The sequence below is a fragment of the Oncorhynchus tshawytscha genome, linkage group LG22 (genome assembly GCF_018296145.1).
Source record: "Oncorhynchus tshawytscha isolate Ot180627B linkage group LG22, Otsh_v2.0, whole genome shotgun sequence".
Classification (NCBI taxonomy): domain Eukaryota; kingdom Metazoa; phylum Chordata; class Actinopteri; order Salmoniformes; family Salmonidae; genus Oncorhynchus; species Oncorhynchus tshawytscha.
Window position 1 is genome coordinate 3,494,364 of NC_056450.1, and position 25,441 is coordinate 3,519,804.

Genomic DNA, 25,441 nt, shown 5'->3' on the forward strand with positions numbered 1-25,441 from the left:
GGATCTGATCGTGGATCGGATAGCATTTTGGAGAAGCCCCAGAGCCATGCTTTCTTTGTAGGGGTGGATTGTATATTTTAGGATCAATGTGGTCAGTTGCTTCTTGTTGAAGCAGATTACATTAGCTTGCTATAGCTAGCTATCCTCTTTCACCATTTCTGAATGAATGTGGCTATCCTTCTAGCTATCAAAATAAGTGAGCTAGATTTTGTTTGTGTACTGCCATATGTCGATAACATAGCTATGTTTGTCACTGGTATGGGCTACTAAATGTCCTAAACCTATCCAGTTAGACAGTGATAGACAAGCTAAAACCGTGGAGAGGAGCAGGATAGAATTCACTTTCTGTTTCATCTGCTGCTGGCTTGTTAATGTTCACTCATAACTTTTTACACATGTAAATTGATGAAATTCTATAAATATTGTAATTGTGTCAATATGTTGTGAATATTGTAGAAATATCCTCACAGCCACTGGGTGAGCACCAGCTTGCCATGTACAATAGGCTACAGGCAATATGTTCCTCCACCGTGCGAATCATAGAAATTACCATCTTGCATTCGGGACTTTCCGGCAGCCTTCGTGGATTTTATATGCAGAGAGCATAAATTGTACAATTGTAAGCTTACAAAATAATTGTTCAAGTTAGAACCCACACAAATTAGTTAATATACAGCACCAACTACATATCTGATAAGGTCCGTTATCTACTACCTGGACTTGAAGTGGGGGAAAACACGGCCAATTCATTTTCAAATCAAGCATTCCCTACCGTGCACCAGTTTTGTCCTTAGCCGTAAAGGGATTGACATGGAGCATATGGTCCCTGTGTTTCAAATCCGAGGCCTTGTTTTACCAACTCCCCTCAGGTTTAATGCCTGTGTCTGGGTGTGTGTGCTGCGCTACAGCCAATTAACATGCCGGGGTGACAAGCTGCAAATCACAGCACAGAATATGCCTGAGCCTGCCTCTCTAATTGCCGGGATTTCTCATTAACTTAAGTAAATAAGAGTGTTGGTGCAGGACAGCTCAGCATGTGTGCATGTTGTCCCTTACACAATGCAACCAGTTTTGTCAATAATTGAGGGGAATATGGATTGCTTACACGTGGACAAGAAATGCATTTTTGATGCATTTTGACAGGGACATGCATAAAACGGGCATTTGGATTTTTACATTTGAGCAGACGCTCTGACTTACAGTAGTGAAAGCATATATGTTCATAATTGTTCATACTGGTCCCTCGTGGGAATCGAACCCACAACCCTGGCGTTGCAAGCGCCATGCTCTACCAACTGAGCCACACGGAACCCTTTTAGTTTTCAATTTTAGTTTGAGCATTTACTTTGTAACCATAATGAATGATGAGTGGAGCACAAATGGTGATGATCATCCCTTTCAATTGATCCGAGTATGTGAGCGGAGCATGCCCAATTTGACTGGAGTGAGGCCTTCTCGCCAGCTTCAATTTCGCTCCAGTAGTGCTCACTTCACGAGCTCAAGGCATGACCAGCCCAGCATGCATTTGTAGGCTACTTGTGTGCTACTATAAACCCTTGCTTGAGCTACTGTTATGGAGTTTTCAGAAAGAAACTGATAAAACAGGTGCATAATCAAGGTGACAAAGATGAGGAGGACCAAGAGCAAGAACGGGAGTGAGGTGATGTAGTGTCCACAACTAAAGAATCATTCTAGAATCTGGAAAGTTATATGCCTAAAAACCTTCAGGCCAACCACTCTGCCCAGCCTTGCAAGAGTCACCTGAAGGGTGTTGAGCATCCTCAGTGTCTCAGCAAGGGCGGATATGGTATTCTCCAATGCTGGCCTGATCTCCAGGCACCATCGCATGAGCCTGAAGTCACAGACTCTGGCCAAACTCGTGTTTCTAAAAGTGAACTGAAAGGCACTGAAGACTGAACCGGAGGTGAAGGTTCACCTTCCAACAGGACAACGACCCTAAGCACACAGCCAAGACAACGCAGGAGTGGCTTCGGGACAAGTCTCTGAATGTCCTTGAGTGGCCCAGCCAGAGCCCAGACTTGAACCCGATCTAACATCTCTGGAGAGACCTGAAAATAACTGTGCCGCGATGCTCCCCATCCTACCTGACTGTGCTTGAGAGATTCTGCAGAGAAGAATGGGAGAAACTCCCCAAATACCAGTGTGCAAAGCTTGTAGCGTCATACCCAAGGAGACTTGAGGCTGTAATCGCTGCCAAAGGTGCTTCAACAAAGTACTGGGTAAAGGATCGGAATACTTATGTAAAATCAGGTTTTTATTTTTAATACATTCACAAAAATAAAATAAACTGTTTTTGCTTAGTCATTATGGGGTATTGTGTGTAGATTGATGAGGAAAATGTTTTATTTAATCCCGTTTAGAATAAGGCTGTATCTAAAAAGCATATTTAATAAATAATTGATCAAATTAGGAATTTTTATGACCGTTTGTCCTTACCCAGGTCTCCTTTAAGACTCTATAATGTAGGCCGAGGTACTACACTTAACAAAAATATAAAATGCAACATGTAAAGTTGTCACGCCCTGATCAGTTTCACCTGTCTTTGTGCTCGTCTCCACCCCCCTCCAGGTGTTGCCCATCTTCTCCATTATCCCGTGTACTCATACCTGTGTTTTCTGTTTGTCTGTGGCCAGTTGTCTTGTTTGTCAAGCTTACCAGCGTTTGTCCTGTCTGCTCCTGTCTTTTCCCAGCCTCCTTTACCAAGATAACCCATTACCTGACAGGTGTGGCATATCAAGAAACTGATTAAACAGCATGATCATTACACAGGTGCACCTTGTGCTGGGGAAAATAAAAGGCCACTCTAAAATGTGGAGTTCTGTCACACAACGCCACAGATGTGAGAGGCAGCGCCGGAGAAGTTGGCTGACGTTTTACGTGCGCCTAACCGATTGCGTTTTCATTTTTTGCAAGTAATTATTTTACTTATTTTGTACAAAATGTTGCTGCTATGCATATATGTAAGGAACTCAATGAGCTGTATTCCGCCATAAGCAAACAGAATAACGCTCATCCAAAACGCACTCCTAGTGGCCGGGGACTTTAATGCAGGGAAACTTAAATCTGTTTTACCAAATGTCTATCAGCATGTTAGACCACCTTTACTCCACACACAGAGAAGCGTACAAAGCTCTCCCCCTCATACTCATTTAGGCAAATCTGACCATAATTCTATCATCCTGATTCCTGCTTACAAGCAAAAATTTAAGCAGGAAGTAGCAGTGACTCGGTCAACAAGAAAGTGGTCAGATGAAGCAGATGCTATACTATAGGACTGCTTTGCTAGCACGGGCTGGAATATGTTCCGGGATTCTTCCGATGGCATTGAGGAGTACACCACATCGGTCATTGGCTTAATCAAGAAGTGCATCGATGACGTCGCCCCCACAGTGACCCGACGTACATACCCCGACCAGAAGCTATGGATTACAGGCAAAATCCGCACTGAGCTAAAGGGTAGAGCTGCCGCTTCCAAGGAGCGGGACTCTAACCTGGAAGCTTATAAGAAATCCTGCTATGCCCTCCGACAAACCATCAAAACAGGCAAAGTGTCAATACAGGACTAAGAACGGCTCCGACACTCGTCAGATGTGGCAGGGCTTGCAAACCATTAGACTACAAAGGGAAGCCCAGCCGAGAGTTGCCCAGTGACACGAGCCTACCAGACAAGCTAAACTACTTCTATGCTCGCGTCGAGGCAAATAACACTGAAACATGCATGAGCGCATCAGCTGTTCTGGACGACTGTGTGATCACGCTCTCCGCAGCCGATGTGAGTAAGACCTTTAAACAGGTCAATATTCACAAGGACGCAAGGCCAGAAAGATTACCATGAAGTTTGCTGATGACACAACAGTGGTAGGCCTGATCACCGATAACTACGAGACAGCCTGTAGGGAAGAGTTCAGAGACCTGGCCGTGTGGTGCCAGGACAACAACCTCTCACTCAACGTGATCAAGACCAAGGAGATGATTGCGGACTACAGGAAAAGGATAACCGAACACGCCCCCATTCTCGTTGACGGGGCTGTAGTGGTGCAGGAGGAGAGCTTCAAGTTCCTTGACGTTCACATCAACAACAAACTAGAATGGTCCAAACACACCAAGACAGTAATGAAGAGGGCACGACAAAGCCTATTCCCCCTCAGGAGAGATTTGGTATGGGTCCTCAGATCCTCAAAAGGTTTTACAGTGGCACCATTGGCAACTACTCTGCAAGGCACTACATAGGGTAGTGAGTACGGCCCAGTACATCACTGGGGCCAAGTTTCCTGACATCCAGGACATCAATACCAGGCGGTGTCAGAGGAAGGCCCTAAAAATTGCCAAAGACTCCAGCCACCCTAATCAGACCATTCTCTCTGCTACCGTACGGCAAGCGGTACCAGAGCGCCAAGTCTAGGTCCAAGAGGCGTCTTAACAGCTTCTACCCCCAAGCCATAAGACCCCCCCCCCTCTTTTACGCAGCTGCTACTCTGTTATTATCTATGTATAGTCACTTTAATAACTCTACATACATGTACAAATTACCTCAATTACCTCGGCTAACCGGTGCCCCCGCACATTGACTCTGTACTAGTACCCCCTGTATATAGCCTCACTATTGTTATTTTACTGCTCTGTGTAATTATTTGTTACTTTTATTTGTATTTTTTTAAACTGCATTGTTGGTTAGGGGCTTGTAAGAAAGCATTTCACTGTAAGGTCTACTACACCTGTTGTATTCGGCACATGTGACTAATACAATTTGATGTCTCAAGTTATGAGGGAGTGTGCATTTGGCATCCTGACTGCAGGAATGCCCACCAGAGCTGTTGCCAGATAATTACATGTTTATTTCTCTACCATAAGCCACCTCCAATGTTGTTTTAGACAATCTGGCAGTACGTCCAAACGGCCTCACAACACATGTAACCACGCCAGCCCAGTAACCACGCCAGCCCAGGACCTCACCTGTGGGATCGTCTGAGATCAGTCACAAAACTGTGGGTTTGCACAACTGCAGAATTTCTGCACAAACTGTCAGAAACAGTCTCAGGGAAGCTAATTTGAGTGCTTGTTGTCCTCACCCGTGTCTTGACCTGACTGGAGTCGTAACCGACCTCAGTGGGCAAATGCTTCAATGGCCCCCGAAACGCTGAGGAAGTGTGCTCTTCACGGATGAATCCAGGTTTCAACAGTACTGGGCAGATGGCATCAGGTGGGCAAGCAGTTTGCTGAAGTCAACATTGTGAACAGAGTGCCCCATGGTAGTGGTGAGGTTATGGTATGGGCAGTCAAAAGCTACAGACAACAAACACAATTGCACTTTATTGATAGCGATTTGAATGCACAGAGATACCATGATGAGATCCCGGGGCCCATTGTCGTGCCATTCATCCACCACCATCACCTCATGTTTCAGCATGATAATTCACGGTCCCATGTCGCAAGGATCTGTACACAATTCCTGGAAGCTGAAAATGTCTCAGTTCTTCCATGGCCTGCATACTCAGACATGTCACCTCATTGAGCATGTTTTGGATGCTCTGGATGGACGAGTACAACAGCGTGTTCCAGTTCCCGCCAATATCCAGCAACTTCGCAGAGCCATTGCAGAGGAGTGGGACAACATTCCACAGGCCACAATCATCAACCTGATCAAGTCTATCCGAAGGAGCAGGTGCGAGGGGCTACCATAAGTCTTCAGCGTCCAGGGAATGGTGAGTTAACTGTCTTGTTCAGGGGCAGAACGACAGATTTTTACCTTGTCAGCTCGGAGATTTAATCTAGCAACCTTTCGGTTACTGGCCCAACGCTCTAAACACTAGGCTACCTGCCACCCAGTCATGTGAAATTTATCAATTATGGCCCAAAAAAAAAATCTTTCAAATTGACTGATTTCCTTTGAACTGTAACTCAGTAAAATCTTTGAACAAAAATATAAATGCAACATGCAACAATTTCAGTGTACAAAGCAAACATTGGTGTCAAAGTTCTACCGCTTGCTCTGTAATACAGTATGAGTAGTATTTTAATTTCAATAAAATATATATATTTTTTTACATTGATTAAAACATTTAAAAAATAAAATGAATATTGAAAAGAAACTATTTTGGATTTTGCTAATTGTTCTATATTGTTGAACATATTCTATGGGTATATCAACGTTTCAGAGTGGGATCTCTGCTAGTTTTAAAGTTATGGCCCATTTTATACAGAGAAATTGGTATAGAAGGCAATGTAACCAATCACAGCCCTTCTTTTACTCGTATCATTGCACATCCTGCAAATTACCAGCATAGGGTGTCCATTCTGAATCCATTTTCACATTCACTCTGTTGTAATGCTTACAAATTGGATCATAATGTCAATCATAAAATGTGTTTTTTCAATATTCATGTTAATATTTTACAATATTCATAAATTAATGTAAAACAAAATGTTACTGAAATCAAAATACTACTCATATTACAGAGCAAGTGGTAAAGCTTCATTTGACACCAATTGCTGCTTTGTAGCACCTACAGATGAAATATTATGGAGTCTTAAAGGAGGCCAAGGTAAGGCCAAAATGTCAGAAATATGCCAATTATGCTTTTAGATATAAATGTCACGAAAATCCCCCAAATCCTGTCTTTTTTTGTCCTGGTTTCATATGGAATCCCTCTAAACCACAATAACGACTGTTCGTCTTAAGCCACAGCCAAGTAAAAGCCATTACGGTAGAGTAGAGTGTTGCTTCTTTAACATTACTTACCAGGTTCAACATCTATCAATGAAGGTATAAAAAGGATGAAGAATTTGGGGGGACATTTAAATGCATGTCTGTTTTCTGTTCCAGTCGACCAGGCACCCTTTAAGATATACATCATTTTCAAGGTATGATCCCTAAGCGAACGCCATGATTAAATCATCAGAGAGAGGGTGAAAGAGAGAGGAATAGATGGATGGATGGAGGAGGTAGAGGCTCACCTCTACAAGCACCCCACCTCTGGAGGCCAACTGAAATTACCTTGATTTATCAGGTCTGAATCACGTCTGCACCCCACTCTCATAAATTCAAGGCCAAAGCTTCCAGATAGTTTTGATGATCAATAAAACATAATTGGATTTTTCACACATATTTGACCAGAAGTATTATAAAACCAGATGGAAAACTGTAAATTCTGTGTTTTAATGCCCGTCAATGGCACCTTCGGTAAATAAATCTCTCTGAAATGGCTATGGGCCTTTTATGTGTGATGTACTGTACTGATAAAATGTTGTAATCGTTTCAAATTGACACCTCCAATGTCTCTGGGTCTTTTCTATGGTGAGAGATTCATTCTCTCCTTGATACAGAAATAAATAAGCAAATGAAATACAGAACACCCCTTACAAAAGGATCTCCATTTACGACATTAACCATTTACACTCCACATTAAATCCCATTCAGATTTCAATAAAAGTGTTTTGCGGTGTTGTACGCCATTAATCAAAAATGTATCCCAATCTTTAACAAGAGAAAACATACTCCTGAGCATCGTAAAAGAAGTGGAGAGAGAGAACACTCCATTAAATCAATTATGTCTGCTGCCAGAGTCTAGGTGAGGGATAATTACTTAGGGAGGGCGATCAGAGACTAACCTAATGATGATGCCCTTTCTTATACTCCTAGACTTGATAAAGCTGCAGCTCCTATGGGAGTGGCCTGATGGTGAAAACACAGCAACCATATACAGAGATGGAGAGGAAGAGAGGGGCAGTAAGAGAGAGAGGGGGAGAGAGAAAGAGAGTGGTAGAGATAGAGAGGGGAGAGAGAGTGAGAGAAGGGAGAGAGAATGAAAGAGGTATGAGGGAGAGAGAGATGGAGCAGGTGGCAGCGGGGGGAGGATTAGCCGTAGGGGTCAGTTGCTTTCTCACCTAGCTTAACTGCTGCGAAATGAGCCGAGGCCGTCAGGAAATTAACGAGGCGAGACGGAAGCAGCCTCGCCGGCGCTCTGACCTTCTTCTCTCTTTTGACACACACGCACACACACACACACCCGTGCGTACAAACAAACACACGTCCTCGCAATTCATCTCGGTCTCTTGCACTGCCTCTCTCTCCCTCCCATTTCTATGTCCTGATACTTTATCCAAGTTAATACAATTTAAGCTCTGTTTTAGTAGTCATGAATGTACTCAGTTGTGCTGCTTCTGTAAACTCTTAATTACTCCCTCTTTCTCCTACTTCTCTGCCCTTCATCTCTCCTTTTCATCTCATTTACTTACTCCTTTCTCTCCTTCTCAGTTACTCCATTACTTACTTCATCCTCTCTCCCTCCCTCTTTCTCTCTCGCAGCATGGAGAGCAGTGAATTATCATCCCCTGTGCATTTCCACTTAACTGAGAGGGCTTCCTTTGAACTTTGCGGGCGAAGCCCTGCGCAGTCCACTGTTGTTCAGTGCAAATGAATGGGAGATGCGCTTGGGGAGCAAGAGAGAGAGAGAGATAAAGTAAAGTAAAAGAGCTGCTCGTGCTGTCCGAAGAGAGCCTCGATGGATTTTCACTATCAGTGGCACTTTGAACAGAGATAAGCGCAAGTTCTCGAAAAGATCAGGCTCGATCAAATAGCATTGATCCTCAGACCTTGGACAACAGAGAACAAACAACTGTAAATCGGTCAAAAAACAAGGGCCGCAAAAGAGCCCCTGAAGAGGAAAATAAAATACACTAATATTGTGTACTTTCACTTAATTCCAAGAGAACATCTTAATGCTGTCAATAACGACTTAACTAGAGGACTAAGCGACCATAAGGAGGAACATTGTTCAGACTAAAAATTAGATTAAGGTCATTGGTGGTGAGGTTGAGAAAGGACTCTCCTCAGAATTCTGCTGTCTATCAAAATGTACCCATATAATTGGATAGAGGGCACCAGGCCTCGAATTTCCCAGTGGCAACGACGGCTATGGCCGCCGATGACCCCTTGTGTGGTTGTAATGTCCCCAAAAACAATCCATGCCTTGCGGAAAAAAAGTGGCCATTGTGCCCTTGGGCTGAATATAATAATTATAATTCCCTTCTCCCGACTGCCAATCGCAGTGCTCCAAAGCACCTATCACTCAGGTGGCTCACTCAGATATCTCAATTCTGATAAGCCAATGCCGTCACACGATCAGTTCCTTTCCACAGGCCTAGCAGCTCCGAAGTAGGCTACAAGTGAAGACGGAAAAATTGGGGATGCAACGGCACACGTCCTTATCCAATTCCAAGGTGCATAGTGAAGATGTTAGAAGAACTGTCCACATTTACTTTTTGTCAGCCAACAAGATGAGTAACAAACAGCAAAAGCACAAACCTACTGTATGTCAATCTACTTTCCTCCATAGTGCAGAAGTACCTATTCTATTGGTCAGCTTGTCATTCTGTGAGAGAAATAAATAACAGACTCAACTGGGACAGTTGTGGGATGATAGATCCCAAATGAATACAACTGTACATAAAATACAACTTTTAAAAGCAAATGAGGCTGCTGCTACAGATCAGAACGATAAACTATTAGGCTTTCTTCACATTATGAACGCAGCAATGTGCGCACGGCAGTTGTCTATAAGCGCAAATGTTCCAAAATTAAATGATTGAAAAGCACACTGCAAATGCAAGCGTTTCATATGACAAACGAAAATATCCTTTAGAAATGTAGAAAGAGGTAAGATCTAAAGATGGGTTGTTAATATGACTCGGATTGTGTCTTTGGCTGCTGGACAACAAAAGACAGTAGAGAACATGACAGCAATTCTGGGTTCAATGGCATATGAGGAATTGTTTATAAAATAATCCTCTTACCATTCCTATGGTCGGAACACAGAAAAATGACAAAGTACAGTTGGTAAAACATTACGTTTATGGTTTCAAGATGTTGACCGTCTCCGCTCAGATTGCAAGATGACTGAGGTTGCAGTGCGTAACAAGCCTCGAGTATGTCAACAGAAGCCTTTAGATGTTAATATTAATAATTATCCTATATTATATTTCTCAAACTATAGATATAGGGTACCATTTGAAGGCAAAATGGCCTTGCACCTAAAATCCCGAAATTCTAGGCCAGAAGGGCACACTTGCCACGGAAGCCTCTTTTGGTGCTCCCCATGTTAATATAGGCTTTCACCATTTAAAAACATTTAGTCCCCTATTTCAAAATCAAATCCAATCAAATCAAATATTATGTCACATGCGCCAAATACAACAGGTGTTAGACCTTACAGTGAAATGCTTATACAAACCCTTAGACAACAACGCAGTTAAGAAAAATAAGTGTTAAAGTATTTACTAAAATAAACTGATGTCAAAAAAAATGTCAAAAAAATAACAAATAATTAATGAGCAACAATAAAATAACAGTAGCGAGACTATATACAGGGGGGTACCGGTAGAGATTCAATGTGAGGGGGCACAGTTTAGTTGAGGTAAAATATACATTTTGCTAGAGGTAAAGTGACTATGCATAGATAAAAAACAGCAAATAGCAGCAGCGTAAAAATGTGTGTGTGTGGGGGGGGGGGATGCTCTTGATGGTGCAGCAGTAGAACTTTTTGAGGATCTGAGGACCCATGCCAAATCTTTTCAGTCTTCTGAGGGGGAATAGGTGTTGTCGTGCCTTCTTCACGACTGTCTTAGTGTGTTTGGACCATGATAGTTTGTTGGTGATGTGGACACCAAGGAACTTGAAGATCTCAACCTGCTCCACTACAGCCTTGTCGATGAGAATGGGGGCGTGCTCAGCCCTCCTTTTTCTGTAGTCCACGATCATCTCCTTTGTCTTAATTACTTGGAGGGAGAGGCTGTTATCCTGGCACCACACTGCCAGGTCTCTGACCTCCTCCCTACAGGCGGTCTCATTGTTGTTGGTGATCAGGCCTACTACTGTTGTGTCGTCGGAAAACTTAATGATGGTGTTGGAGTCGTGCCTGGCCGTGCAGTCATGAGTGAACAGGGATTACAGGAGGGGACTGAGCACTCACACCTGAGGGGCCCCCGTGTTGAGGATCAGCGTGGCGGATGTGTTGCTACCTACCCTCACCACCTGGCGGGGGACGTCAGGATGTCCAGGATCCAGTTGCAGAGGGGGGTGCTTAGTCCCAGGGTCCTTAGCTTAGCAATGAGCTTTGACTTCACTATGATGTTGAACGCTGAGCTGTAGTCAATGAACAGCATTCTCACGTAGATGTTTGTTTTGTCCAGGTGGGAAAGGGCAGTGTGGAGTGCAATAGAGATTGCGTCATCTGTAGATCTGTTGGGCGGTATGCAAATTAGGGTGGGTCTAGGATTCCTGGGATAATTGTGTTGATGTGAGCCATGACCAGCCTTTCAAAGCACTTCATGGCTACAGACGTGAGTGCCTTGGGTCAGTAGTCATTTAGGCAGTTTACCTTGGGGTTCTTGGGCACAGGGACTATAGTGGTCTGCTTGAAAAATGTTGGTGTTACAGGGACAGGTTGAAAATATCAGTGAAGACACGTCCTGGTAATCCGTCTGGCCCTGCAGCCTTGTGAATGTTGACCTGTTTAAAAGGTCTTACACACATCGGCTACGGAGAGCGGGATCACACAATCCTTCCGGAACAGCTAGTGCTCTCATGCATGCTTCAGTGTTGCTTGCCTCGAAGCGAGCATAGAAGTCATTTAGCTCATCTTGTAGGCTTGTGTCACTGGGCAGATCGTGGACGTGCTTCCCTTTGTAGTCCATAATAGTTTGCAAGCCATGCCACATCCGACAAGCGTCGAATGCACTTATTGACGAAACCAAATCAAATGTTATTGATCACTAGCAGATGTTAATGCGAGTTTAGCAAAATGTTTGTGCTTCTAGCCAGTGACTGATGTTGTGTACTCCTCAATACCATTGGAAGAATCCCGGAACATATTCCAGTCTGTGGTCCACAGCTTTTCATGAGATACTCTACCTCAGGTGAGCAAAACCTTGAGACTTCCTTAATATTAGATTTTGTGCACCAGCTGTTATTTACAAATAGACACAGACCGCCAGCCCTTGTCTTACCGGAGGCAGCTGTTCTATCTTCCCGATGCACGAAAAACCCAAGCAGCTGTATGTTATCCATGTCGTCATTTAGCCACGACTCGGTGAAACACAAGATATTAGTTTTTAAATGTCCCGTTGGTAGGTTAGTTTTGATCGGAGCTCATCCATTTTATTATTCAATGAATGCACTTTGGCCGTGACACCTTCGGTTGTCCCGCTTCGCATGCAGTTCTCGGCTCTCATCTGAGATGGAGTATGTGAAATCTGACACCTCATAGAGAGCGACAAGTTACATTTTCGGGCCTATCCAGACAAAGGATCAAACTCCCCTTGCTGTGAACCTCGCAGCTCCGCTAACAATATGTGTTATTAACCCAGAGATTCTAGCGATTGCAGCAAATGCAGTATCAACTGGATTTTTCTCAACAAGAAAAAATACAAAATCATTTTGTAGAATTTTAACAAGACCACTTTCAACGTGTCAGCAGGCATTTGAATGGCGTCTGTGCTTCGCTCAGAGGACGCTGGGCAGAAATACTCAGTCATCGGTTATATGAAATGGTGCCAATATTGTACTCTCACTAAGTATGATCATATTTATTTTACAGTTATAAGAAAGGTGAAATGTTTTAAAGTAGTTTATAATTTGATTGTTACTATATTTAGAAAGCATTTCAAATCGGTTCAAGTCCTATTCCCATATAATTTTTCATATTTGTACTGTGTACTTGAGCTTGTGTCCATAAATGTGACTACATCTCAGCAATTTATTTTCTATGTTTTACCAGAAAAGGTGAGATTTTAATCTTTCAGACAGTATAAGCATTACTACGTATTGTTTATGGCCCTCTCGGTAAATAATTACTTTTGGGTACGTCTATTTAGGTGTAAATCTACATTTTGACAATTACATTTAAAAGGTTTTAAGGTAGTGAACTTGATGGACCCTCTTGCCAACTCTAGCCTATAACTTATATGGCAATCCAGATCTCCAAACCATTTTCATGAATCTTGAAGAAGTTAAAGACGCAGATGTGTTAACGAGAGGCATAATTACCTGAGAAGTACTCGGTGATGGTGGTCGATTCCCCTTCTCCTGACTGATTCTGCTCCCCACGCACTTCCTTTCCTGAGCAGAGGAAGCACACTCAACTCTATCATGGTCCTGACATACAATATAATACACTACTGGATAGTATATCGATAAGGCTCTGGTATATATAATATAATGCATCATATCCATGTAGTATCTCGTCATTAACTGCCAAATTCAGAAGAACACAGAATCAGAACTCTGCAGGCCATTAGAGTGACAGTGTCTCAGTTTGGTCAGGGAAATGGAATGTGTAGGGCCGGCTATAATATTATGGATACTATTAATGGATTTTGAATACACTTCCCTCACAAAACAAAACACCACCAAGCAGGACAGAGTGTAGGGAAGAACAATGGCAGACTGAAGACAGCAGAACAGAATGCCTCAAGATAAAAACCTAATATTCAATATCTGTAAATCCGACTAAATATTAGCACTTCACTCCACATATTCGTGGGCAATAAGCTGCAATCCGGATAACAACACAAAATGTATAAGTGTAGAGACCGTCTTGCTAAAGACGATGAATGATAAGTTGGGCATACTTGAACTAGTCGGTAAAGATATACAGGAGTTAAAGTCGAGCCTCGAGATGAGTGACGAAAATTCTACAACAATCGAGAAAGAAACCAAAAATCTAAACGCTACAGTCCATACTATTGAAACAGATGTTAAAGAACATGTTTCTAAGAGAAGCCTTACTTGAAATACAGACTAGATCTATGAGAGAAGATATGCTACTAACAGTATTAAAGAGAATGAGGACCCAGAGAGAGTAACAAATCCCAGGCAATACTGTCAACAAAATAAAAATCGAATGTGTAAATCTTTTCGGACAGAGAAACGAGCACCCGATTGTTGCCAAATTTGCATTCTTTAAAGATAAAAAATAATGGTTAAAAACCTGGGCAAAAGACTCGCTGGCACAAAGATAGGCATGAATGATCAGTTCCCGAAGGAAATTGCAGAACGGCGCAAAGTTCTGTCCCCACTCTTCAAAGCGAATAGACTGTGCGGGTGTATATGTGGGGGAGTGTGGTTGTAATGGAAGATGGGGTGTGTGTTTTTGTGATTGGAAAAGTGTGGTGAGTTAAGTGACTGAAAAAGGAAAATGGTTGCAAATGCCAGTGTCTGCGAACAAGAGTTGTGAGAGTTTTACATTCTGTGCAGATATGGGATACACATTTAAAAATAAATTACAAAGTCTATTTATTTATTGTCCTATCATGATGGAACGGTGAACCCTGTACCCTAGACACCCATCTGAGCGACCCACACACTAAGGAGAAATCCTTATCTGTTTTATAGGCTTACTGCAAGTAGCCTATACGCAGCCAAGACAGAAAGATAAACGTGGTCAGAGACTCACTAAAACAGCATCCTCAACAGTCTGAGCCTGCCTGGCAGGGTTGGTCCAACAAAGCCAAAGCCCCCGGGAGGGTAAGCATAATATACAAGGATTTCTCAAAGCTGCTAATAAGAACCTTGACGACCTTGTACATAGCTAGTGGGAATTCCGCTGGAAACCCCCACCCAGGTAGTGGCAATGCTGGCAACACTAGCTGCAGTAACCCATGGGGAGGGGGTCACACTCAGACAATCAGAGAGGGGGGGAAATGATTGTGGCCCTGGCGGCACAAAATAATCAAAAGGTCTGACTACTCAGAGACACTTGGGAAAATGGTAACAACGGGGGACCAGCATGTGTTTGTGTTTCAGGAGTGTATATGAGCTCCATCGGCTAGGACTTGACATTGGTTAAGCAAATCTCCCCATTCTTGCTCAATTTTGCATGCCTTCTCAAACGGCTACAATTGTATATGCATTCACACATCAAGTCTTCTGTTGAGTTGGGCTCGGGGATGGAACAACTGTTGAACATCTGAGCTTGTGGTTGTTTGTGGAGGAAGGGTGTGTATGTATCCCACATCTGTTGCTAAGGGGTAATGATGTCAAGGACAGTATAGGATGAATCACAATAATTGTTTCCCAAAATAATCCGTGCTTGCCAAAAAAATATATTTTTGTAATGCCGGTCCTGGTTATAGATAACAATCCTTCGTATGAAGTTCCTACATATTAGTGTTTGTTAATTGAGGAAATAAATTAAGCTATGCAAGATTTTTTTACATATATATTTTTTGTAATAACAGTATACAATACAACGGAGGTGAGTGTTTTGGAAATACTTTTGCCAGTCAATCTGCTTCTGTTCTGTGGGTGGCACTGTGTGCGCTTTTTAAAGGACGGGTCCCAATCTCTCAAAGGCCATATGGTGAAATAAGTATAGCCGAGTATAATTGTAAGGGCTTAGCAGATAAGACAATCAGTATTTTCCTGGCTAAAAGAGAAGGAATATAATATTGATTGTTTATAGGAAACGCATTCAACAACTTTAGAGATGTGTGGAAAAGGACTGTGGGGGTGAAATATACTTCTACCATGGGCAAAGAAACTCAAAAAGAGTGATGATTTTATTTAACAATAATTTTGATCCGAATGTGCAAATTGCCCAAACCGATCTGCATGTAGATGGTTTCTTTTAAATACACTACCGGTGAAAGGTTTTAAAACACACTCATTCAACGTTTTTTCTTTATTTGGATTATTTCCTATATTATAGAATAATAGTAAAGACATCAAAATTATGAAATAACACATATGGAATCATGTAGTAACCAAAAAAGTGTTAAACAAATATATTTTATATTTGAGGTTCTTTAAACAGACACCCTTCTGGCATTCTCTCAACTAGCTTCATGAGGGAGTCACCTGGAATGCATTTCAATTAACAGGCGTGCCTTGTTAAAAGTTAATGTGGAATTTCTTTCCTTCTTAATGCATTTGAGTCAATCAGTTGTGTTGTGACAAGGTAAGGGGGGTATATAAAAGATAGCCCTATTTGGTAAAAGACCAAGTCCATATTATGGCAAGAACAGCTCAAATAAGCAAAGGGAAATGACAGTCCATCATTACTTTAAGACATGAAGGTCTGTCAATCTGGAAAATTTCTTGAACTTTGAAAGTTTCTTCAAGTGCAGTCGCTAAAAACATTGAGCTCTATGATGAAACTGGCTCTCATGAGGACCGCCACAGGAATGGAAGACCCAGAGTTACCTCTGCTGCAGAGGATAAGTTCATTAGAGTGACCAGCCTCAGAACTTGCAGCCCAAATAAATGCTTCACAGAGTTCAAGTAAGACACATCTCAACATAAACTGTTCAGAGGAGACTGTGTGAATCAGGCCATTGCGGTTGAATTGCTGCAAAGAAACCACTACTAAAGGACACCAATGTGAAGAGGAGACTTGCTTGGGCCAAGAAACACAAGCTATGGACAAAAGGCTGTTGCAAATTTGTCCTTTGCGCTGGACTCCAAATTGGAGAAGTTTTGTTCCAACCTCCGTGTCTTTATGAGATGCAGTGTGGGTGAACAGATGATCTCTGCATTCCCATCGTAAAGCATGGAGGTGGTGTTATGGTGTGGGGGTACTTTGCTGGAGACAATGTCTGTGTTTTACTTAGAATTTGAGGCACACCAGCATGACTACTACAGCATTCAGCAGCGATACGCCATCCCATCTGGTTTGGGCTTAGTGGGACTATAAACAGGAAGACGAGTGATGGAGTGCTGTATCAAATGACCTGGCCTACACAATCCCCCAACCTCAACCCAATTGAGATGGTTTGGGATGAGTCGGACCACAGAGAGAAGGAAAAGTAGCCAACAAGTGCTCAGCATATGTGGGAACTCCTTCCAGACTGCTGGAAAAGCATTCCAGGTTTTTTATTTTACCTTTATTTAACTAGGCAAGTCAGTTAAGAACAAATTCTTATTTTCAATGACGGTCTAGTAACAGTGGGCTGAGCTTGTTGTCATTGCAGGCAATCTCAACGCTGTGCGTTACAGGGAAGACATCCTCCTCCCTCATGTGGTACCCTTCCTACAGGCTCATCCTGACATGACCCTCTAGCATGACAATGCCACCAGCCATACTGCTCGTTCTGTGGGTGATTTCCTGCAAGACAGGAATGTCAGTGTTCTGCCATGGCCAGCGAAGAGCCCAGATGTCAATCCCATTGAGCACGTCTGGGACCTGTTGGATCGGAGGGTGAGGGCTAGGGCCATTCCCCCAGAAATGTCCGGGAACTTGTAGATGCCTTGGTGGAAGAGTGGGGTAACATCTCACAGCAAGAACTGGCAAATCTGGTGCAGTCCATGAGGAGGTGATGCACTGCAGTACTTAATGCAGCTGGTGGCCACACCAGATACTGACTGTTACTTATTTTGACCCCCCCCTTTGTTCAGGGACACATTATTCCATTTATGTTAGTCACATTTCTGTGGAACTTGTTCAGTTTATGGTCTCAGTTGTTAAATCTTATGTTCATACAAATATTTAAACATGTTAAGTTTGCTGAAAATAAACGCAGTTGACAGTGAGAGGACGTTTCTTTTTTTGCTGAGTTTATTTATAAAAAACCTATATACAGTTGAAGTCGGAAGTTTACATACACCTTAGCCAAATACACTTAAACAAATTTTCACAAAACCTGACATTTAATCCGAGTAAAAATTCCCCGTCTTACGACATTTAGGATCACCACTTTATTTAAAAAATGTGAGATGTAATAGTATAGAGAATTATTTTTTATTTTAGCTTTTATTTCTTTCATCACATTCCCAGTGGGTCAGACGTTTGCATACACTCAATTAGTATTTGGAATCATTGCCTTTAAATTGTTTAACTTGGGTCAAACGTTTTGGGTAGCCTTCCACAAGCTTCCCACAATAGGTTGGGTGAATTCTGACCCATTCCTCCTGACATAGCTGGTGTAACTGAGTCAGGTTTGTAGGCCTCCTTGCACGCACACACTTTTTCAGGTTCTGCCCAAAAATGTTCTATAGGATTGAGGTCAGGGCTTTGGCCACGCCACTCCAATATCTTGACTTTGTTGTCCTAAGCCATTTTGCCACAACTTTGGAAGTATGCTTGGGGTCATTGTCAATTTGCAACCAAGCTTTAACTTCCTGACTTATGTCTTGAGATGTTGCTTCAATATATCCACATATTTTCCTTCCTTGAACGCCATCTATTTTGTTAAGTTCACCAGTCCCTCCTGCAGCAAAGCACCCCCACAACATGATGCTGCCACCGCCATGCTTCACGGTTGGGATGGTGTTCTTTGGCTTGCAAGCCTCTTCCCTTTTCCTCCAAACATAACGATGGTCATTATGGCCAAACAGTTCTATTTTTGTTTCATCAGACCAGAGGACATTTCTCCAAAAAGTACGTTTTTTGTCCCCATGTGCGGTTTTGGAGCAGTGGCTTCTTCTTTGCTGAGTGGCCTTTCAGGTTATGTCGATATAGGACTCATTTTACTGTGGATATAGATACTTTTGTACCCGTTTCCTCCAGCATCTTCACAAGGTCTTTTCTGTTGTTCTGGGATTGATTTGTACTTTAACACAAAGTACATTCATCTCTAGGAGACAGAACGAGTCTCCTTCCTGAGAGGTATGACGGCTGCGTGGTCCAATGGTGTTTACACTTGCGTACTATTGTTTGTACAGATGAACGTGGTACCTTCAGGCATTTGGAAATTGCTCCCAAGGATGAACCAGACTTGTGGAGGTCTACAATTTGTTTTCCTGAGATCTTGGCCAATTTCTTTTGATTTTCCCATGATGTCAAGAAAAGAGGCACTGAGTTTGAAGGTAGGCCTTGAAATACATCCACAGGTACACCTCCAATTACACCTCCAATTGAATCAAATGATGTCAATTAGCCTATCAGATGCTTCTAAAGACATGACATCATTTTCTGGAATTTTCCAAGCTGTTTAAAGGCACAGTCAACTTAGTGTATGTAAACGTCTGACCCACTGGAATTGTGATACAGTGAATTACAAGTGAAATAATCTGTCTGTAAATAAATGTTGGAAAAATTTGTGTCATGCACAAAGTAGATGTCGATAACCGACTTGCCAAAACTATAGTTTGTTAACAAGAAATGTGTGGAGTGGTTGAAAAACGAGTTAAGGACTCCAACCTAAGTGTATGTAAACTTCCTACTTTCAACTGCATGTACAGTATATATGGGGGATTTGAAATTATGCAGGCAATTACATTGATAGAAGCCACAATCTATTTGCAATATTAAAGCTGATCCATCCTCCCAAGCACCCAGAACATTGACAAGAGCAATGGAGTGTACCAAACAGCACAACACAAATTAACTTAAAAACCACAACAACATCTGTTTGGAATATCACTGATCCCCTGCCTTCTCCCTTCGACCCGCCTACACACACACACACACACACACACACACACACACACACACACACACACACACCCCCTTCTACCACTGCACTACACAATCATTAACATTCTAGACAGCGGGAGGCCTGGCCTCTCATCTCGATGAAGAGGAGCCTCTTGTGTCTTTAATGGACGCCCGTATGAAATATTTATCACCCCTACATCTTGCCTGCCAAGGTAATTGTCTCAAGAATTCTAAGAGAAGGGCGGCGTGCTAGCTCCCGGACTCAGGGTGATGGGATGGGCTGGTAGCATGGTGAGTGGGGTGGAACAGCAGCTTAAGGTTAAAGTGGCATTTAGCTGAGATTAATGCTGTTGATCAAATAGTGTCTGAATTGGCGTCTGAATTGCAGAGAGCCTTTTTAAAAAGGGGACCACTTATGTGATAGGTTGTAATTGTCGCGATCGTTTGAACAATTGAATCATTTATTGGTTAAAACAGTGTCGATGACAAATGGTATGGATAGTGGATACGACAAATATGATTATTTGTGTTTGTTCACAAGCTTTTCTATAAGAAAGACAGTCTATCCTGTGTTTGCGATTAATTAAACAAATTAAGACATTTCAAACACAAAATTTTACTGCCAAGACCTCTGTAGCTGATTGAGACGTCTGTGAAGCCAGATAGACTTGAAACGCTCCATAAAATGGGACCTCCCTGAGGAAAATCCTAAGTAAAGTACATTTCAGCAGCCAAAACATTAAAGATATCTTTATATACACACATACTGGTAGACTCTGCTCTCCAGGCATCTCCTATAAAGAAGCCATGTTTTTTTAAAGAGAGAAAGAAAAAGCAAGAGAAATAGTGAGAGAGAAAGAGTGAGAGAGTGAGTGTGTGTGTGTGTACAAATAACAGAAGGCCCAGTAAACAGTGCGAGAGAGAAATAAAGGGCGGCGTGGCGAATGACTTGCCGTGACTATCCCTTACCATCCAGGTCGCTGGGGGTACCCCCCACGAGTGGCGGCCCGTCTGATCCGCTTCCAGACTCCCACTCGCCCTCGGGAAGCAGTGGCGAGTCAGCCTGCGCTGAGCCTGATTTAGCTGCCACCGCAGCCACGGCTAGGGGGGCTGCAGTGTCTATGAAGATCTGGCTTCCAAAGGCTCTCTCCATCAAAGGGTAGCTGACAACCTGAAAGCCACTGAGTGGGGGGAGAGAAATAGATATAAAATAGTAAGAAGGGGAGAGAGCGAGAAGAAATAGGTAGAGAGAAAGACATAGAAGGGTTAGTAAAAGAGTGTGACAGAGCGAGTGAATGAAAAATAATGAAAACAGAGAGTGCGAGAGATGACACATCCGTGTAATCCACACAGCTCCCAATCTCTAGACTAGAGAACTAGAGACCATGCAATTCAAAACACAGCACATCCTGCCAACCATGGGACAAAAAAAAAGATTAACAAACATGGGCATTGGCGGAAGCAGTGGAAACATGGAACTACGTTGGAATAAAGTTGCGTCATAGAGATTACACTGGAGCGGATAATGTCATTGACCTGCATAGCTATTGAACAAGGATAGGCAACATCAAGGCTCGAGGACCACATCGAGACTTGGAAATTGAACAGAGTAACGCAAAAACAAATGTGGACCGATTTGTTTGTAAAAATGTATTTGCAGTCTGGAAAAAAAGGACAGTTGTTTCAAAATACATCGGTCCATTCAAAAAATAATTATAATCAGGTTTTAGAAGTTCAAGTGCTGTTTCCCCAATTTATTTATTTTTAAATTGACCGCCGGCTGTATTTAAATCGGCTTGCCGACCGCATCCACCTGTTGCCCATCCCTGCTCTTATGTGCTGATAAAGGCAGCCATCTTGGTCAGGGATACATTTTCTATTTAATTATATGATTGGCATATCCTACAATGGTGTGGGGATGGGTGTTTCCTTGATGTCTTCCATCATCTTCAGCAGGCTCGATGGAGTTGTTGACGGGGAGAGATCACAGAGTCTGATAGCAGTGGATATTTGTAAGACTCTGCCATTTTCACCTGGAAAAAGAAAAGAGATTGTACATGGTTTACAGTTCACACTTCTCAATCAGATGTACACATTGTATTTTTTTTAAACTGCATTTTTGTGTAACAGTCAACTTATAATTTTCCTCAATTTACTGAATTGAAATGGAATTGACCCAATCCTCAACCCTGGTAACCGTAAAGTAAACTCTATGATATTCCTATCTGACGTCCATTTTGTGTCTCACCCGTTGCCTTCTCTCCCGCCTCCGTCTGCAGTTGCACTTCCACACAAAATGGAGTCTCTTGGAAGACCTCCAAGACATCTCCTCCCTCTATTACGACTTTCGAAGCGCCACCTGCCGTGGTATACAAATGGGCTTCAATGAATAATCAAGGCCATTCAGTTTTCCATGCACCACATCACCAAAGAGACTTCTTTTCAATACCACTCGACATCCAAAACCACGCTCTCATTAAAACCCCTTGATCAGAGCTACGCTGAGACAGGTCAAAGTGTTAGTGTATAACAAAAGGAAACTAGCTCTCTCGCTCTCTCTCTCCCCTCACTCTCTAGTTTGAGTAAACTATTTTTCTTCTCTCCCTCTGTTGGTTCCTCTTTCCCCTTCTCTCTCTCTCTGCCCTCAGTAGGATAAGTAATTAGCATATGTCACTGTTCTGAGTCGTCTCGAAGTGCTGCCAGGTCCCACCTCATGAATAGATCCAACTACATCCCATCCCCACCCATTAGTTGGCATGCAGATCAAACGACTCCATTAACAAACCTTGTCATGTCATGTCAAGGAAGTCATCACGCCACGTCATGTACACTCATGTACCGCCGCTTCAAATCTACCAAGAACAAAAACAGACGCCAAAAGTCGAAGAGCTGAGCCTGTATTCAGAAAGCATCTCGGTGTAGGAGTGCTTATCTAGGAACAGTGTTGCCTTCCCACAGTCGTGATCATAATGAACACGATTACATGGGCCTGATCCTAGATCAGCACTCTGAGACGTTATTAATATGAGCCCAAGAAGTTGTGTGTGGTGCATTGCCATATGCAGGACAGTTCACTGGCTTAGCATTCAGTAGTGGGCAGCACTAAAAAAATCATAAATCTGCCATCTCCTAGTGCCAAGAAGCACTGTGTGTCCTACCCACGATGGGCATTAGCATTCAACGCAGGGCGCGGTGCATAGTAGTCTTATGATTGGAGATGATCACCCGTGTTGGGCGCATGGTGAAAACAACGGGCAGAGAAGAGTGGTAGATCAATAACTTTGGAAGCGATGGCTCCTCGTAGACAGCAGGCATTACCGAGAAGAGTAAACAGATGCCACAATCTTCAGAATCCTAATCGGAGCAATTTACACCCTTGTCAGCTCAGCGCTGGTTCAAATGAATCAGGCGTAAGTAACCTGCCTCCTCCAACATGTGCATGTTTGCATGTACACATACACGCACACAGGAAATCCCCCCCGATGGGAGTGATCCCCCCCACCTTCAGTCCACACCTGCCTCACCCTGAGCAGCAGCAGCCTGCCAAGGAGAGGTCTGGTCTGAGCAGTTGGCTGGATATTCCCTCACCAGCTAGTACTTAATGCTGATTGGTTTTGGTTTTGGTTCTGCCCACTATAGTGCTGTCCGGTTAGAACGTGATGTTGAGGCCCATTACTGTAACTTGGTCACCACCACCACCACACACACACACACACACACACACACACACACACACTGCTGCTTCCATTTGAAGATGTTTTATATGCATGGTGTGTGGTGGTGACCAAGTTACAGTAATGGGCCTCAACATTGCATTCTAACAGGGAAAGGCAGAGTAAAACAATCATTAGGATCCATTTCTAAGAGACTACTGAGATAAATATACATCATGCAATCGTAAAGGTGGACTCTACATAATTAAGAAGGCAATAACAATATGTGCAAACAGAAAGCATGATGTTCTAACACAGACTGCTATAGTATAACATATTCACACATCAGCAAATGTAAACTTATTGCCAGTGAGGGGGAGAGAACTGAGCCTAGGGTTATTAAGATGTATGGTTCTCTCTCAGGCCTGGCTACAGATTTTATCTGATTGCTTGGCTACTGCACATGTTCTAGAGCACGAGAGCAGGCTGGATAGGGTCAGAAAGCTACAGACACTATACTATGCAACGGTAGCCTGCTAACAGCACCATAAAATAACTATAGAAATCACTGAGGTAGCATGTAATATAGACACTACAAATAAAACAGTTAATGGCCACACAACACAGGTAGCAATGCAGTAGGCAAATAATAATATGGAAATACAAAAGGCATGCATGAACAAACAATAGCACTAGCATTAGCTATAAGCAAAGCATGACAAAACAAACTCTCAAACCTAACAACTCGGCCTAATCCTGCAAGGGTCAGACATTGCCCACACCAATATACATATATACACTAGATGACCACATGTATGTGTATGTAACACCTGCTTGTCGAACATCTCACTCCAAAATCATGGCCATTAATATGGAGTTGGTCCCCCTTTTGCTGCTATAGTAGCCTGATAATAAATAGTCCCCACTAGCTGGCCTCCGCCCAGTACCCTGCCCTGAACTTTAGTCACTGTTACTAGGTAGCCATCACCCGGCACTCAACCCTGCAGAGACTGCTGCCCTGCAGTCATTGAACACTGGTCACTTTAACAATGTTTACATACTGTTTAACCCACTGCATACATAATTATAAATTTTCATGTCTTTTTTGAACACGCCGTGTAAACATTCACAGTGCAGGGTGGGAAAAGTATGTGAACCCTTGGATTTAATAACTGGTTGACCCTCCTTTGGCAGCAATAACCTCAACCAAACGTTTTCTGTAGATGCGGATCAGACCTGCACAGCGGTCAGGAGGTATTTTGGACCATTCCTCTTTACAAAACTGTTTCAGTTCAGCAATATTCTTGGGATGCCTGGTGTGAACTATTCTCTTGAGGTCATGCCACAGCATCTCAATCGGGTTGAAGTCAGGACTCTGACCGGGCCACTTCAGAAGGCATATTTTCTTCTGTTGAAGCCATTCTGTTGTTGATTTACTTCTGCGTTTTGGGTTGTCCTGTTGCATCACCCAACTTCTACTGAGCGGACAATTGGCGGACAGATAGCCTAACATTCTCCTGCAAACGGTCTTGATAAATGAATTCAAGTTTTTCCGTCGATTAGAGAAAGCTGTCCAGGCCGAGGCAGCAAAGTAGCCCCAAACCATGATTCTCCCTCCACCATACTTTACAGTTGGGATGAGGTTTTGATATTGGTGTGCTGTGCCTTTTTTTTCTTCACACATAGTGTTGTGTGTTCTTTCCAAACAACTCAACTGTAGTTTCATCTGTCCACAGAATATTTTGCCAGTAGCGCTGTGGAACATTCAGGTGCACTTTTGCAAACTTCAGACATGCAGTAATGCTTTTTTTGGACAACAGTGGCTTCTTCTGTGGTGTCCTCCAATGAACACCGTTCTTGTTTAGTGTTTTACTTATCGTAGACTCATCAACAGAGATGTTTCCATGTTCCAATAGATTTCTGTAAGTCTTTAGCTGACACTAGGATTCTTCTTAACCTCATTGAGCATTCTGCACTGTGCTCTTGCAGTCATCTTCGCAGGATGGCCACTCCTAGGGAGAGTAGCAACAGTGTTGAACTTTCTCCATGTATAGACAATTTGTCTTACCGTGGACTGATGAACATCAAGGCTTATAGATGCAAGTCAACAATTCTTAATCTCCGGTCTTCTGAGATCTCCTTTGTTCGAGGTATGGTTCACACCAGGCAATGCTTCTTGTGAATAGCAAACTCAAAAATGTTGTGAGTGTTTTTTAAAGGGCAGGGCAGCTCTAACCAACATATCCAATCTCATCTCATTGATTGGACTCCAGACTCCATTTAGCTTTTGGAGAAGCCATTAGCCTAGGGGTTCTCATACTTTTTCCAACCTACACTGTGAATGTTTAAATTAAGTATTCAATATAGACAAGAAAAATACAATCATTTCTGTGTTAG

The 25,441-nt window shown here is 42.8% G+C and overlaps 1 protein-coding gene and 1 non-coding gene across 6 annotated transcripts in view; both read right to left on the reverse strand.

Moving 5' to 3' along the window:
- LOC112233893 (MORN repeat-containing protein 1-like) overlaps positions 1-25,441 on the reverse strand; it is a 73,395-nt gene that overhangs the window by 34,221 nt on the left and 13,733 nt on the right. For 4 of the 5 annotated variants that reach the window (XM_024401797.2, XM_024401796.2, XM_024401795.2 and 1 more), the window contains 4 exons: positions 21,640-21,750; positions 21,298-21,424; positions 20,361-20,572; positions 13,064-13,135 (listed from right to left, as the gene is read on the reverse strand). In XM_024401797.2, the coding sequence (XP_024257565.1) occupies positions 13,064-13,135; positions 20,361-20,572; positions 21,298-21,424; positions 21,640-21,750 (522 nt within the window). The remainder of the gene's footprint in view (positions 1-13,063; positions 13,136-20,360; positions 20,573-21,297; positions 21,425-21,639; positions 21,751-25,441) is intronic. The other variant, XM_042303577.1, reaches the window with a different exon arrangement.
- Positions 1,237-1,312, reverse strand: trnaa-ugc. The gene has a single exon. It is a non-coding gene; the product is annotated as a tRNA-Ala (tRNA).